This window comes from Perca flavescens, chromosome 9 (assembly GCF_004354835.1).
Source record: "Perca flavescens isolate YP-PL-M2 chromosome 9, PFLA_1.0, whole genome shotgun sequence".
Classification (NCBI taxonomy): domain Eukaryota; kingdom Metazoa; phylum Chordata; class Actinopteri; order Perciformes; family Percidae; genus Perca; species Perca flavescens.
In genome coordinates, this window is record NC_041339.1 from 8,949,438 (window position 1) to 8,967,014 (window position 17,577).

The 17,577-nt window shown below is 41.9% G+C and overlaps 1 protein-coding gene across 9 annotated transcripts in view; it reads right to left on the reverse strand.

Moving 5' to 3' along the window:
• ect2 (epithelial cell transforming 2) overlaps positions 1 to 17,577 on the reverse strand; it is a 175,061-nt gene that overhangs the window by 1,353 nt on the left and 156,131 nt on the right. For 7 of the 9 annotated variants that reach the window (XM_028587183.1, XM_028587185.1, XM_028587184.1 and 4 more), the window contains one exon: positions 6,153 to 6,735. The exons of the other annotated variants lie outside the window; for them this stretch is intronic. In XM_028587183.1, the coding sequence (XP_028442984.1) occupies positions 6,184 to 6,735 (552 nt within the window). In that variant the 3' untranslated portion in view covers positions 6,153 to 6,183. The remainder of the gene's footprint in view (positions 1 to 6,152; positions 6,736 to 17,577) is intronic. 9 annotated transcript variants of the gene reach the window in all.

The window sequence follows — 17,577 nt, forward strand, 5'->3', positions numbered from 1 at the left end:
GTAAATAAAAAACAGATAAACAAATTACAGAAAGAAAAATGTGTGTGAAGAAGAGGTGACAAAAACCTAAAAAATGTTAATACCCAGTTGTGTTGTTGGTTAATAAAACTTGACTCTTAATTACATGTTTTTGGTCATTCATCACATCAACGGTATGACTACAACAAAGTCAAACATGGCAAGAAACTGCAAGAGTGTAAACAAACCTTCAGGTTAGTCAAACTTATTTAAAATAGAAAACTAAGTGAACGGCAAAATTATCCCAAACTTTGACCTATTGCACTCACCTAGTTGTGTGTACACTAGGGTTGTATGTTTGTATGTGTTTAAATTTTGAATTCAATTGAATGCCACTGGTGTGCACACAGCAATCCTGCACTGCTATTTTGTGTGTGCTTACTTTTGCTTTTTACCTCCCAATAAAGTGGTTAAGATAATCTGTCAGTCAGACAGTCTTATCCTGTCTTGTCCCATCAGACTGTTGTATCAATGTTAGTGGGTTTCCAACTTTCAGCAATTACTTCAGTGAGTACAATGTTATAATAACCAAAAGTAAAAAAAAAAGTGATCCGAGTAAAGTAAACTAAAATATCCCTTGCATAACCTTAAATGAAAAGGGTCTTAGGTGCCTCAAGCGGCGGTAACCCACAAACACCGTGGTGGACACTGGTGGTCAGGGAAGCCGTCCGACTGAAGAAGGAGTCTTTCCGGGATATGTTATCCAGTTTAGGGCTGGGCGATATGGCTGAAAACTGTATCACGATATAAGTGTTTCATATCGCTCGATATTGATAATTATTGATATTTTTTATGACCTATTTAAAATAAGGACCAGGAGAAAAATATATTAAATTTAAACCTTTTTATTTTAAACTTAACCTTCCTCTGATTATAATCCCCTCAGTTATAAAAGCAGAAATGTCAACACAACCATGGAAAACACTCAAATAATTAAAATGTAAACATAGGTCTAAAATCACAATGACACTTAAATTATCTCTTAACATTAAGGTGCAAAATTAAAGAATAAGTAAGAAATGCTTCATAAAGTGTAATAAAATGGGGCAAAATGTTAAATATAAGAAACCTGAGGAGAACTATTTCCTGCATGTTTAGTGCTAGGTTGGTAACCTGGCTTCTTGACAGCACTCAGCATGTCTGCCTTCGTTATGTCTTAGTAGCGTTTAGTAAGGCGCTGATGCAGAGTACCTCTCCATGGTGGTCTGCTGCTTGTGCCATGTTGCAGCTGCAGATGTTGTTGGATGTTGCTGGCAAATATGGTTGTGCTCCAAAGTGTGAGCACGGCTAAGGTGGTAAAACAAGTTTGTGGTATTATCAGTGTTGGTGGGGACGACGGTCTGACGACATTGGTCTGTCTACGGTCAGACTTATAAAATCCCCAAAAACTACCATACAGACTTTGTTTTATCAACAATTTCCTCGCTCGCTGCGGCACTCATTTTCCACTTATCACTCCATGCCGCCGGTTCTGTTATTGAAGAACACAAGACAGCGATGTGGCGCAACCAAACATGATACTGTTACATAATTGGCTGTTAGAGTGTCACTCCCTAAATTGCTTACCAGGTAAGGTTACCAGAGAGTGAGTGCCTTGGTTCATGCAGCCAAACTTGATTCACAACCTCTGGTTTCTTCTGATAAAGAAAACAAGTTATCAAACGTTTTATCGACCACATTTTCTATTAATATTGATTACGTGTCTATTGCGAGACATATCGTTATCGTTTTATCGCCCAGGCCTAATCCAGTTGAGGCAGTTGCAGGGTACCGAAGGGCCCAAAGAGCTGCAGCCTCTGCCGTGAAAGAGGCAAAGCAGCGGGTGAGGGAGAAGTCCGGAGAAGGACTTTCGGATCGGCACCAAGGTGCTTCTGGAAAATCGTTCGCCACCTCAGGAGGGGGAAGCGGGGAACCATCCAAGCTGTGTACAGTAAGGATGGGACACTGTTGACCTCAACTGAGGAGGTAATAGGGCGGTGGAAGGAGCACTTTGAGGAACTCCTAAATCCAACTAATACGCCCTCTATGTCATAGGCAGAGCTGGAGGATGATGGGGGATTGTCGTCAATTTCCCTGGTGGAAGTCACTGAGGTAGTCAAACAACTCCACAGTGGCAAAGCCCCAGGGATTGATGAGATCCGTCCAGAAATGCTTAAAGCTCTGGGTGTGGAGGGGCTATCTTGGTTGACATACCTCTTCAACATTGTGTGGAAGTTTGGGACAGTATCTAAAGAGGGCAGACTCTGGTTCCCCTGTTCAAAAGAGGGGACCAGAGGGTGTGTGCCAATTACAGGGGTATCACACTTCTCAGCCTCCCTGGTAAAGTCTACTCCAAGGTGCTGGAAAGGAGGGTTCTGCCGATAGTTGAACATCTGGTTGAAGAGGAACAATGCGGATTACGTCCTGGTCGTGGAACAACGGACCAGCTCTTCACTCTCGCAAGGATCTTGGAGGGAGCCTGGCGAGAGCTGTGTCCGGGTTCTTGGCAGTAAGTCGGACTCGTTTCAGGTGAAGATCAGCACCTCTAAATCTGAGGCCATGGTTCTCAGCAGGAAACCGATGGAGTGCCTACTCCATGTAGGGGATGAGTCCTTACTCCAAGTGAAGGAGTTCAAGTACCTTGGGGTCTTGTTCGCGAGTGAGGCGACAATGGAGCGGGAGATTGGTAGCAGAATCGGCGCAGCTGGTGCGGTATTACCTTCAATTTATCGCACCGTTGTGACGAAAAAAAGACCCAGAAGGCAAAGCTCTCGATCTACCGGTCAATTTTTGTTCCTACCCTCACTGGAGGGTGGCTGGCGTCTCCCTTAGAGATAGGGTGAGAAGCTCAGTCATCCGTGAGGAGCTCGGAAAGGAGCCAGTTGAGGTGGTTTGGGCATCTGGTAAGGATGCCCCCTGGGCGCCTCCCTAGGGAGGTGTTCCAGGCATGTCCAGCTTGGAGGAGGCCTCGGGGAAGACCCAGGACTAGGTGGAGGGATTATATCTCCAACCTGGCCTGGGAAAGCCTCGGGATCCCCCAGTCAGAGCTGGTTAATGTGGTTCGGGAAAGGGAAGTTTGGGGTCCCCTGCTGGAGCTGCTGTCCCCGCGACCCGACCCCGGATAAGCGGACGAAGATTGATGGATGGATGGATAAATATATAGAAATAAGTAATTATAAATTGTTCAGTGTGTGAAATGCTTATAAGAGGCCCTGTTTTTGCTTTGACACTGCTACAGCCATCACAGGGTTAAAATTTCAGTGTCAAGTTTGGTGTCTACTGACTTGTCTCCTCATTGGCTATAAAGATTTGAGGGTCTCGTAAGATGGGAGTCTAACTGGTCCGAGCATCGAGCATGTAGGAGCCTTGCCATAGAAGCGGGCCGCGATACAAGTGAATGAAAAACAGTTTAGCAATTTTCCGTTGAAATTCGGCCAGAAACTTCCAAGATTGTGAGGTGAACAGCTCGTTTTGGATATAATGGCTTGGATATTCCATTTCCTTGGACTCTTGGGGATTTAAGAAAAAAAGGTTTTTGGGAAAAAAAATCGCCGCTGTGGATACAGGGACTAGGAAAAAGGTATGGATGCATTCTCCAACTCTAGACATAGTTTAGCTGTATTGTTTTATTTTCTTTAACTTTATAACATTTGTATAACTGCTATAAATCACCTTATGCTTTGTGTGTGGGCTTAATTGAATCATGAGAGGCTAAGCTTTCAATTGGTGTGTGTGTGTGTATGTATGTATGTACATATCTATATATATATACATATATATATATACATCTATATATATACACATCTATATATATATATATATATATATATATATATATATATATATATACACACACAGACACACACTATATTTTTACAAAGAGTGTTTAAAAAGTGCAATCCACATGCTTTTTACAGTAAATAATCTAAATACTACTACTTGTTTTTATATTTCTGTAATCTGCACTTTAGTTTTTGTGATTTGATTCTGACTTCCATATGAATGTTTACACAATGTTTTCACTGCTCAATATACTACTGTGACTTAAATAAAAGATGTCATTCATATCAATTCATGCATCACCTAATTTCATCATCACATACAGGCCTGGCCTTCAGGAAAGAACAGTCTGTTTAATCTATCTAATCTTGTGTTGTTCATACGATAAAATGATTTATTGCTTGTCTTTGTTGAATAATACAGAAGATAAAGAGCTTAAAAAATAATCGCATATTAAATCGTAATATTGGTGAAAAAAAAAACGCAATTAGATTCTCGTTCAGCCCTACGATGAATACATTGACATTTTAATTCTATTGAGCCATTTTTGTGTAAATTGGCCAAAACAAAAAAAGAGCATAGCATCCACAATCAAAGGAATGCCTTAAATGCCAATTTGGATTTTTTCTTTTGATATTTTCTTCAACTGACACTTACATTAGTCCTTTAAGTTGTTTTTAAAGAAGCTGCTTATATTAAAAAACCTTTATGTTAAACTTAACCTGTTAATTTGATTGATTTATAATAAAAAAAAAAAAAACAGAGTTTATGGATCTGCTGATACTAAACAGTAATGTGACCTGACAGAAAAATAAATTTTCTATATGTAACGGCATTCCATTTTCCCCCTGAGGGAAAGCAGGCTTCCAACTGGATGAATCTTAGGGCTGCACAATATTAGATTTTTTTTTCAAAGCAAACTTTCACCATTCTCCTTTTACATTATTGTTATCGGCTGACCCTTCCCCTTTAAGACAGGTGGCCATGTGGGCAGCGTGTGTATGTGACGCAACGTGATTCTGAAGGGGTTTGTTATGGGAAGTTTGGCTTGCATGTGTGTAGAAAAGTACCGTAAGCGGCAGCTGACACAGTGATGCCCATGGTTTTCCATGGGTAGTGAAGCTACAGTAGTCCTTGTTTGCAAAGATAAACTAAATCACCTGATTAATGCAACGTTATCACAACGTCTCCCAGCCATTTTTCACCGCAGAAAGCTGGTACCAGCCAGGCTTACGCTAATATAGTTAGCCTAAAAACACGAGGCGTCTAACGTTATGGTCCGGAGCCGCGACGCTGGAAACGTAACACTAATCTACAACAGAAGTCTGTGTCTGATATAACATAATTTACACTGATTTAAGTGTTCTTGGATACACAGTTTGTTACTAGTGCGTGACATGCAGGCACAGCCAACCACCAATCACAATCAATGTTGATCAATTTATCAATCAAACAAATCGACCACAACCTGAAATTTAGAGGAAGCAACATGCATGCATTATTAATATAATTCACTTTAGCCTGGATTGATAGTATTATATGAATACAATGGTGTCATGTGAGTCAACCAGTGTATTTAACTACCTAATTTCCCTCTCCAAAATCACTTCAGAAGAGTAGTCACAGCACTTACTTGCTTTGGTGTTTTCTAAAGCATTAAAGTTCAACAAAGAATGGTTCACATTAGAAAGGTTCCTATTTCATTTTTATTTTCTATGTAGATGCACTCCCCTACAAAAGCACCCCAGTAGTCGAGAATAATTTATTATTTTCAAATAGAGCAATTCATGTCATCTTGTAAAAATTAGTCTTTTTTCATATCGCAATATATATCGCAGGAAAAAAAATATCGCAATGTCAGTTTTTTCCAATATCGTGCAAGCCTAATGAATCTCGTTCACGTCCTAGATCTACACCAACTCAGCTTTATAATACCATATTTGTATAAAGCCAACTATTGATAGCAACCACCTAGGGAACATTCCCAGCCACCATCAACAGTTAGTAACCCGGGTGATTCAAAGGAGCACATCTATTCCAAATCAACCCTTAAAATCTCTGCCCTGTACACGTATGCCAATCTTAAGTGGGCAGAACCACTACAACTGCAATACTTGTATATTTCTAAGCCCATCTCATCTAATCATTGGAGATCAGAGTTCAGCTGGATAGCAGACCCTTATTAATCGGATCCATCTTTGTCGTAGGGTCTCAGCTTCTAAGGAGTTGATTTGGGACTAGAAATGCACATGTGGCATTTGGATGTTAAAAGGCAAACATGGACTATACAGCATATAGTGAGGATTAATTTGAAACTTAAAAAGGTAGTGGTGCACCCCTAGTTTAAACTAGACCAAAATAATGAGTTTGCTCACATCAGACTCCAGGACTGAACTTAGCCATGGTTTAGAGCAGAGTCTCCCTGCGAGGACTGTTCAGGGCAGCCTTGCGTGATTCCAAGGGGACTTGAGGATCCCTGCATGACTCAGAAAAGGTCATGCCTTTGACATTAACCGGCTGAGGAGCCAGGAGCCTTGGCTGGAACCTTACAGAGGGTAGGTATCTGGAAACATGCTGGCTAGATGTTGGATGGGAGGTTTTGGGGTTGACCTGAGCGGAGTTTCGGACAGCTGGAATGGAGGTGGAGGTGGGCTGAGTTGAAGAGGTGGACTGTTGGGAATTGTAGAGGCCTGAATGAGCTTGGGCTGGTTGGGACACTAATGGAGCATGAAGTATGGACTTGGGTTCTTGGGTGCTAGGGCAATAGTTGGGGCAGAGGCTTTGGCTGAACTCAGGGCCAGGGATATGGGCAGGGTTTTGGGCTGGGCTGCAGGGGGTACGTATACAGACAGGAACCCTGGCCCTGACAGGAGGGTGGTCCAGAGAGTTAGAGCGCTGCACCACAGCACTGCTCTTTGCAGAATCACTCAAACTGAACGTGGAGACAGAGCGAGACATCTAGAGTACATAGCAGAGGGGAGACACATATGGAGCAGGGATTTACATATCATGAAAAAAAAAAATGAGATAGGCAGAGAATAGATATGCTGAAACAAAATTCAGGGAGAGAGGATATTCTCAGAAGGTAAAACAAGAGACAGAAACTTTTGTTGTCATGTAAAAGAGTATTCTGAGGGAGAGAATAAATATCACAAAGACAGAAATGTTTGGCAAGTTTAAGCAGAGTAGGGAAGAAACAAATAAATCACATTCCTGGACAGATATACTGTAGTTTTAAATACACAATGCACAGCGGCTAACCCGTTTAAATTGTTAAAAACAGGTTTTAAAGAAAGCTCTGATTATCAATTTTTTTATTATCTTGTTTCCATCAGCAAGTTTGCTGAACCCTTCCCACGAACAGCTTTGTTCAATCAGCCAGGGACATTTGATGCTACATTATTTTTGTGGGGTTTAATTTTAAAGGCCAGTTATTTCATGGATCCAGGATACTATGCATCCTGATAAAGTTCCCTTGGCCTTTGGAATTAAAATAGCCCCACATCATCACATACCCTTCACCATACGTAGAGATTGGCATGGTTTTATTTCAGTTAGCCTAATAGCTAATAGCTTATGGAAAGTACCCCATGCCAATCTCTAGGTATGGTGAAGGGTATGTGATGATGTGGGGCTATTTTAATTCCAAAGGCCAAGGGAACTTTATCAGGATGCATAGTATCCTGGATCCATGAAATAACTGGCCTTTAAAAATAAAAATCTGCCTGCCTCTATGGGAATTTAACATAGGGGTGTACTGAGTTATGCCCCCTGTATTTTAAGGAAGAACATTTATTTATTTACGATACATTATTCATTCACAAAGAAAATTGGTGTCCTTAAAGGTTGGATGTTTCCTATTTTTTTTTAAATTAAGGCATTCATTTTTTATTCCTCTTTTTAGTCAACTTAACATTCACATTCACTTATGCTGAGCACTGTATCAGCAGCCCCACTAAATTTCCTTTTCTTTGGTTGGAGTATTTATTGCTGTGACTTACCTGCTCTATTTGTATTAAAGGCAGTGGCAAAAAAAGGATAAAGCACACTCGGCTTCCAGTAAGGGCTGGGCAACATGGCTTAAAAATAATATCTTAGGGCTCCAGACTAACTTTTCTTTTTAGTACGAGCACTGTAGCTCTTAACTAAAGATTTTAGGGGCACAGGCAGAAAACTTTGTGGTGCACGCCTTTTTTTATAATTATATTTTACTGATAAATGCTTTGGTATTAAATACAGACATTAGAAGGTGCTATTTTATTTTAGTTCAAAGTCAAATTTTAAATGAATGGCATTTAACAAATGCATTGTTAGAATATATTTGTGAGAGTAAGAGTAACAGGTTTGTAGAGTTCATGATGCTGACCTTGTTGCCTTGTTTCACAGGGTTATGAGAGGTCATCTGGTTTTACAGTTATTATTGCCTGAGAAAAAGGTCTTCTCTGATCAGGGGGGGAACGAGGCAACAATGGTCAGTATTTTGCAAGCGCGTGATTTGTGACACAGAGTATGAAAATTACCTGGCTCTCAGAAAACTCCTTAGTTTGTAGGAGATTAAAAACATACAAGTGTTCGGACCCAACAATAGCAACTTGTCTCTGTTGAGCTGAAAATGAGAGAACTCAGGGTCATGTTTTCATACAGTGTGTTACATATCGTTAGCCGGCTGGAGCCAGAAGATTGGGACTACATCCAACTGATAACGACGCCGCGGATGAAGCAGAGAAAATGGATAAAAAGTGAGGGTTCTGGGTTAGCCGGCATCAGATGCTGGGGGAAACTCTAGTGATGGGCTATTTTGTCTTGAAATAATCTGATCCTTGTGCACAAGATTGTTGTATTTTGCAATATCATTCACTAAAGCTTGTTATTAACTTTAACTGGACGAATCTGGAGTCTTATTTTGAATCTTGAGTCTATTTCTCTGATCTACCAGTAAACGACACTATTCAGTGACCATAGAATTGGTGTCAGATTATGTCTGGCCTTTTTAGGGGCAGGCCGGTCATCGGTCACATTTTAGAATAAACATTCAGAAATGTAAAGAAAATATTATTACTGTCAATGTAATGTATTACTGCCTCTGCCTTATACAGGCTCTCCCTCCCTCCTCACTGACCAAAGTGCTTACAGACGGGGTTGAGACCGTAAACAAAGTGGGAGAAAGAGAGGAGGGCCAACGTTAGGCCATATCACTATGCATTATCTGCCATTAGTTTGCAACATTTTCCTCAAAAATGTACAGCCTTTAGCAAACCAAATTAACTTTGGCTGCAGATGGGCTGTGGATCACCACTCATAAATGGATTATGGACTGCAACATCATGAATTTCACACCACACACAAGTGTAGATGACGTTACCCACGCAGTTGACTAATCACTCACGGACCACCACCCCCCTCATACACACATTGGCCAACTTGCTCCCTCCTCGTTTTTCAACATGAAATAAAAGTTAAAAAATCTTCTGCACTTTGGTCAACCACAGTTGTTTTAATGTGCTATATAAATAAATCTGACATTGACATTTATTATTAGGGGTCAAAGCCCGAGTCTGGAAGAACCGGCGGTAACAAAGCTACGCCGTTCGTGCGGGTCAATATGCTGACTAAGGGAAGAATATAATTTTTTTATTCCCATATCATGGATAGCTGCAACCTTTCTATTTCACATTCGAGAACAGTGGGAAAATGACTTGGGGGCGCAACTGTCTGATGCTAGAGTCCATTCTTCTTCCATATGTTCCAGACATTCTTTAATACAGTTTAAAGTGTTACACAGGTTGCACTTCTCAAAAGCCAAATTAGCAAGAATATTTCCGAACGTAGACCCATTATGTGATAGATGTAAACAGACGCCAGCTACTTCCTATCATATGTTCTGGTCTTGTCCGAAACTTGTTCCTTTCTGATCATCCTTTTTTGAAGTCATCTCTAATGCTTATGCTTATAACATCTCACCCTCTCCCTTGGTTGCCATTTTCGGATAGTTTCGGGATCTGCTCCCCCTGTTCATCTACAGAGGGTCATTGCCTTTTCTTCCTTATTAGCTAGACGCTTGATTTTATTTAAATGGAAGGCTGCTACTCCTCCATCACACCACCACTGCATCAGGGACATTATGCAGAATGTTAAGCTGGAAAAAAAAAAATCAGATGTACCCTCAATGGTTCAATCAACAGATTCCACAAAACCTGGGACCCTCTGATGACTTATGTGAACAATTTACCTGGTCTGGAACTGGAACTCTGAATGTTTAAACCTGCCCTTGGTCGATCCTGTCATAACAAATGTTAGGTGCACTTCTTGTTTTTTTTTTTTATATCTCCTGTCCGTCTGTTGTCTGTGACAAGTCTGTCAGGTTGATTTTAGGTTTGGTCTGTCTTTTTATCTTCTTGGGATTGTTTTTCTATGATTATTTGTAAGATAAAGAATATGATTGTTTAATGTTATAACTGGAAACGTACAAATAAAGTGTTTAAAAAAAAAAAAAAAAAAAAAACCTACGCCGTTTGCACAGCAGGGCTGTGGAACCCTATTGCTTTCCTAAGGATTATTAAGGGTCCAAGCCCGAGGGGGCATGGGAACCGCGTATGCAAGGCAATGCGGGAAACATCTCCAGCGGAGCTGTGGACACCTTATTGTTTTCGCTATTGAGATTTTTATTAGGACCCGAGAAGTGAAACCGCAAGGACCTATTGTTTTTGCTAAGATTATTATTCTGCGACGTCACTCACATTTTTGACGGGCTTAGAATGCTGGAAAACTCACAAAAATTTGCACACGTCAGACCTGGCGAAAACTACAAAGATTCAAAAACGTACACATATCCACCACTAGGTGGCGCTACAGCAGAAAAAACATGTTTGACCCTATAACTCTTAAACCCTACATCGCACATTCAAAAACCATATATCTTCATATTCCCTGGATTCAACTGAATCTCCTGATATAGGCCACGCTCATTTCCGCCTAGACTTTTATGCGTGAAAAAACGTGATTTATCGAAAATCTACTTTGTCGAACTCCTCCTAGACCTCCGGGGTTTGCGGTATAGTCTTGAGTTTTCTCGACCAAAGTTTTTGGCGGTCCAATCAGCGAACAGAGGGAGTGGCTGAAAATGATGACGTTGAGGCTGTGTGCTAGAGTTGCGGCGGAGAAAGAAGCCATTCAGTCCGTTGTAGCAACGCTGATGAATATCCAGACGTTAAAGCCTGAGGAAGAACAATCTTTGCTGAGTTTTGTTGGTGGCCATGATGTTGTGGCCCTCCTCCCCACGGGCTCCTTCACCACTCCGTTAGTGGTGAAGGAGTTGACAAAGGCTAACGCTAGGTGCTATTGTTAGCGATTGGTTATGGCAGATCCAGAGTGGCTCTGGGAAGATCCAATAGTTTTAAACTTCAACAGAGTACCCGCTTTCAAGGAAGTTAACGCTTGTCAATGGAGAGAGGCCAGACTCTGTGTACAAATGAAATGTACGAGAGTCTGGTAGGACCAGGCTACTGCAGACCTTGCGGATCACACCTCTCAATATTCACCAACGTTTGCCTCCCCACATAACGCTTTGGGTCCCGCTTTTGCACACTCCCCGGGTCATCAGGGGTGAGTGGCAGAGTTCCCCCGGGGCGCCAGGGGCGACTGGCATCGGAGGCTTGGACCCCGTCATAACTGCTTGCAGTTCTAGTTATTTTTCTCCCAGTAAAACGGATTCTCCAGCCTAAAGCATACATGGTGAGGGGGAGAGGGAGGGGGTGCCGTTTTCAGGACTGGTCCTGGGGTCTCATTTGTAAACGTGGCGTACGCACAAAACAGGGCTGAAAATGTGCGTACGCCACTGCCCACGCAAGGGTTGTGATTTATAAAAAACAAACTTGAAGGGAGAATGTGCGGTCCTCCACGCAAACTCTGACCCATGCGTACGCACATTTTGGAGACAAAATAGGAATTGGTGACGCAGATGCTGAGGTGGTGAACTGAAGTCAGACTGCAGAAAGTACATGTGGGAATAACGATTAGGCTACTCTTAATATGTTTAAGTATTAATGCCTCACGCACATTTCTTCACACCATATCATGAAGAGTGATAACTGTTCCATAAACACCTCCAACTCAAATCTTAAATGAAAACTCGTTCTTAATATTTAATCAGCGCTGTCTCGCCGTCACATTGTCCGCTACGGAGCGCAGGAGGATGAGATGGCCCGACTGCATGGAATACAGGATATCATCAAATACCCTAGCATATAACTGCAGAACACAGTGTAAATAACTAAATATCTGTCTTTAAAACATGTGCATATATCATCAAATGTAAAAGTCTGGAAATACAGCCGTTAAGCTATCGCGCAATCGTTACGCTCTATATGTCCTCGTTATCAGTCCGAACTTTAATACTGTTCATAATCATCATTTCGATTTTAAATTGTATTTCTGGGTGAGGGATACCACTAGTTGTTGCTTTGATTTTAGCAAGGTGTTAACAATCACAAATTGTTTTTTGGTTAAACATATAAATACTGCGGTGAACCTGTGCGTAATGCTGCATGATGGCACTGCTGGCCCTGCAGGAGGACTGGAATGGAAGAATCAGGAGAAAAAGAGACTTCAGGGACCATGACAATGACTGGCTCATATGCCGATTTAAATTCCCTAATATAGCTGTAATAGTAATATAGTTTCGCTCTTGGATCTATGTACTAAATTGGGTCCAGTAGAGAGGGCAAGGCGCCAGAACCATGCCATCCCGGTCCAAATACAGGTCCTCGCCACTCTGGGTGAAACCGGCTGTTTCCAGAGGGAAAAGTGTTTTTTTTAAATAAATATTATATATTATCTTCAACTTCATCACTAAGGCTTGTTTGGATATAATATATAGTTCTGTTAAATCTTATTATATACGTCTGGTATATCGAAGCTGTCCCAGAGTGCCGTAATGCCTGCTGTTTTGGAAGATTTTATTTATAAAGGTAGCCTATAGATGCGGTTTCCCTACAACAATTCCCGAGCGTCTGAGAGTTTTTTTGTTTGTTTGTTTTTCTCCGCCAGTCGTCATGATTTGGCATGATTCGGTCTAACAAAAGAACAACTGCAAGGGTCATTAACATACTGATCAGCATTCACGAGGTGCTTTACATTGACCATTTATGGTTAAAAATGGGCGTGTACAGGGCGGGATAAGAGGCTGATCCATGTACGCACGCTTGTAGGCAATCTGTGATTTATAAAGGGAACATTGCTTACAGGTGTGCGTACACACGGTTTTATAAATCAGACTTTTTTTTCGGCGTACGCCAATTTGGGCTTTTGCACGTACACTTATAGTAAGGATCCTACGCACAGTTTTATAAATGAGACCCCAGAACCCTATTCTGGGTAAACCCTGACGAACTTGCGGCAAATTTGAGATTTGCTCTGCAAGTCTGTCTGGCGAAGAGCCCATTCAAACCCATTTCCAATGTCCCCAAAATCGAGGCAGCAAACACAACCGCTGAGGCGGGCTTTACACCAATCACAACCGTTGAGGCGGGCTTTACGTGACGACGATAGCGCAGCGACGGCGAGCAGCTTTTTATTTACATTCAACATGACGGCTACCGAAGCGCAGCGTCACCCGGATCGTTGGTCTGATTTGTTGGATTATCCAATGCGCCCAGAGGCATTTGAGCGGCGTCTGTTGGTGACGCCCCTTTAAACTTTAAAATTAACTGTCAATGAACCTTTCCCAGACCAACTCTAAGTTACAACTGAGAAGGGTCTGGTGTCAACCAGGCTACCAGAACCCTGCACGTACCTCGGACACAAAAATTCAGCCACTTCCACAACTAGGTGGCGCTATAGCAGAAAAAACGCGTTTGGCCTTATAACTCACATCGCACATAAAAATATACATATCCACGCGTTCCCTGAATTCAGCTGAATCTCCTGATATAGGCCACGCCCATTTCCGCCTAGACTTTTGTGCGCGCAAAATCGCGATTTATTGTAAACCTACTTTTCTAACTCCTCCTAGACCGTGCGACAGATCTGCACAAAACTTGGTACCTAGCATCTCCAGACCGACCTGACAAAAAATTATCAAAAGAATTTTTATAGGATGAAAATTATGTATCTAGCTACGAAATCACGAACTTTGCCATATCTCGGCCAAAATAAATGCTATCATCGCGAAACTTTAGATAGTTGTTTGCCATGACCCTCTGAGACTCCCCAACCAATGAAACAAAAATTGGCCACTAGGTGGCGCCACAAGTAAAAAAGTTTATATCTCATGAATGGCTCATCCGATATTTATTTAATTTTGAGGGCATCATCTAGGGCCACTCCTGAGGCCACGCCTACAGTGGGGTACTGATTGGTCAAAGTGGGCGTGGCCTATGGGACCCAAGTCTAGATTCACCACTTACACTAATGTGAACAACGTTAAATTTGCAGGGTAGATGGACAATGGGTCATGGACCACATCTACCAAAAATTACTCATGTGGACCACTAGGTGGCGCTATAATGACATAAAACGTGTTTTTCTGCCTATAACTCCCACATTTCACATCGCACATTAGAAAACCTTAACATCCATGTGTTCTTTGAATCGAGCTGAATCACCTGATATAGGCCACGGCCATTTCCGCTTAGAAGTTTTTTCGCAATATTGCGCAATGCGCAAAACTTTTTCGAACTCCTCCTAGGCCGTGCAACCTATTGCCACGAAACTTGGTACTTAGCATCTCCAGGTTCACCTGACCAAAAGTTATCAAAAAGAATTTTGCTACGTTAAACTAATCGCAATTTACAAGCCAACTAATTTTCGTAGCTAGCCACAAAACACGAACTTTAGCATATCTCGGCCAAATTAATAGGTATCACAAAACTTGGTACTCTTGTTTGACATCCCACTCCAAGCCTCTGTATCAAATTTGGTGAAAATCGGTCGTTAGGGGGCGCTATAATGAACGTAGATGCGTTTTGGCAAATAAGTCAATGCATTTAAATGGGAAAGAAATGCAATTGCAATCTCTGCCACAGTAAATGCTATCATCACAAAACTTGAGATTGTTGTTCAACATACTACTCTGTGGCTCTACACCAGATTTGGTGATGATCGTCCTTTAGGGGGCGCTATAATCAACGTAGACGATTTTCGCTTTGGGTTCCGCTTTCGCGCGCTGCCCGGGTCGTCGGGGGCGACTGGTACCGGGAGGCTCGGACCCCATCATAACTGCTTGCAGTTCTAGTTAGGGCCCAAGCGCCGACAGCGCCGAAGGCCCTATTGAAACTGAAGGAATTATTATTACGGAAAATGAATTGCCTTTTTCAGGGGCTTAACATATTCAAAAACAAACCCAAAATTAGCGGTCGCATTACGTCTGGTGAAAAAGTACGTATTTTAAGGGTTTCGGGAATATGCGCGCAAAAATGGTTTGCTAGCGCCCCCTACAAAATGAAAAAAATTGAACAACGTTAAATTTGCAGGGTAGATGGACAATGGGTCATGGACCACATCTACCAAAAATTACACATGTGGACCACTAGGTGGCGCTATAATGACATAAAACGTGTTTTTTTGCCTATAACTCCCACATTTCACATCGCACATTAGAAAACCTTAACATCCATGTGTTCTTTGAATCGAGCTGAATCACCTGATATAGGCCACGGCCATTTCCGCTTAGAAGTTTTTTCGCAATATTGCGCAATGCGCAAAACTTTTTCGAACTCCTCCTAGGCCGTGCAACCTATTGCCACGAAACTTGGTACTTAGCATCTCCAGGTTCACCTGACCAAAAGTTATCAAAAAGAATTTTGCTACGTTAAACTAATCGCAATTTACAAGCCAACTAATTTTCGTAGCTAGCCACAAAACACGAACTTTAGCATATCTCGGCCAAATTAATAGGTATCACAAAACTTGGTACTCTTGTTTGACATCCCACTCCAAGCCTCTGTATCAAATTTGGTGAAAATCGGTCGTTAGGGGGCGCTATAATGAACGTAGATGCGTTTTGGCAAATAAGTCAATGCATTTAAATGGGAAAGAAATGCAATTGCAATCTCTGCCACAGTAAATGCTATCATCACAAAACTTGAGATTGTTGTTCAACATACTACTCTGTGGCTCTACACCAGATTTGGTGATGATCGTCCTTTAGGGGGCGCTATAATCAACGTAGACGATTTTCGCTTTGGGTTCCGCTTTCGCGCGCTGCCCGGGTCGTCGGGGGCGACTGGTACCGGGAGGCTCGGACCCCATCATAACTGCTTGCAGTTCTAGTTAGGGCCCAAGCGCCGACAGCGCCGAAGGCCCTATTGAAACTGAAGGAATTATTATTACGGAAAATGAATTGCCTTTTTCAGGGGCTTAACATATTCAAAAACAAACCTAAAATTAGCGGTCGCATTACGTCTGGTGAAAAAGTACGTATTTTAAGGGTTTCGGGAATATGCGCGCAAAAATGGTTTGCTAGCGCCCCCTACAAAATGAAAAAAATTGAGCCCCTGCAGTATGTTTGATGTAGGCTCACAAAACGTGGTACACATATGTATCATGTCAAGACACACAGAAAACGTCATTGTAGCCATACCATAAACCCAACAGGAAGTCCGCCATTTTGAATTGAAATTAGTGCGATTTTCACGTCGTACTTTAACGAACTCCTCCTAGGGATTTCATCCGATCAACTTCAAATTCGGTCGTTGCCATCAAGAAAAAAATTTCGTCATGTGGCGGGGCGGCCATTTTGTGCGTTTCGCCATCAAAACAGGAAGTTGGTGTAACTTGAGTGTACATTGTCCAATTGGCTCGAAACTTTTCAGGATTCATAAGAGTCCAACCCTGAGGACAAATAAAGGCTGATATTTACTTAAAGTCATAGCACCCCCTAGTGGCAACAGGAAGTAGGCCTAAAAGTCAAGGTGCTATACTTTAACGAACTCCTGCTAGAAATTTCATCCGGCGGATTTCAAACTTGGTCGGTACCATCTCAACACCTTAAAGATGAAAAGTTATAGAAAGAATTTTTTTTTGCCATTTTGAGTGTTTAGCGATGAACGACAAAGTGGCTTTAACTGCAGTGTACTTTGTCATATCTGCTTGAAATTTCCAAAATTTCCAATACATTGTCCAGTTGGCTCGACACTTTTCAGAATTCATAAGACTAACTCGGAGGACATTTAATGCACAAAATTGACTCAAAGTCATAGCGCCACTTGGTGGCAACAGGAAGTAAGCCTAAATGTCAAGGTGCTATACTTTAACGAAATTCTCCTAGAGATTTCATCTGATGGATTCCAAATATGGTCTGTAACATCTCAACACCTTGAAGATCAAAACTTATTAAAAGAAAAACTTTTCGTCAAACGGTGTGGGCGGCCATTTTGAGTGTTAAGCAATGAATGAGAAAGTAGCTGTAACTACAGTGTACATTGTCATATCTGCTTGAAATTTCCCACAATCAACAAGAGTCCAGGTCTGAGGACATATATAGGCCAATATTGACTTTTGGTCATAGCGCCACCCCGCTGGCAAGAGGAAATCAGCCTTATATGACAAACCTCATCCGATTTACATGAAACTTATGTGTGGTCTACATGTGATGCTTAGCCGCCCCCTATACTTTAACCACGCCCACTTACTCAGGCAACGCCCCCTTTCATACCATTTTAACCGTTTTAGTCAGCAGAGACTTCGTTCTTCATTGGTGATGGTTTCGCCCGCCCCCCTATGCTTAAGCAACAACCCCTTTCATTACTGGTAACCCGTTTAAGGTAGACCCTTGTGTGAGGTATCATTGAACTCAGCAGAGAC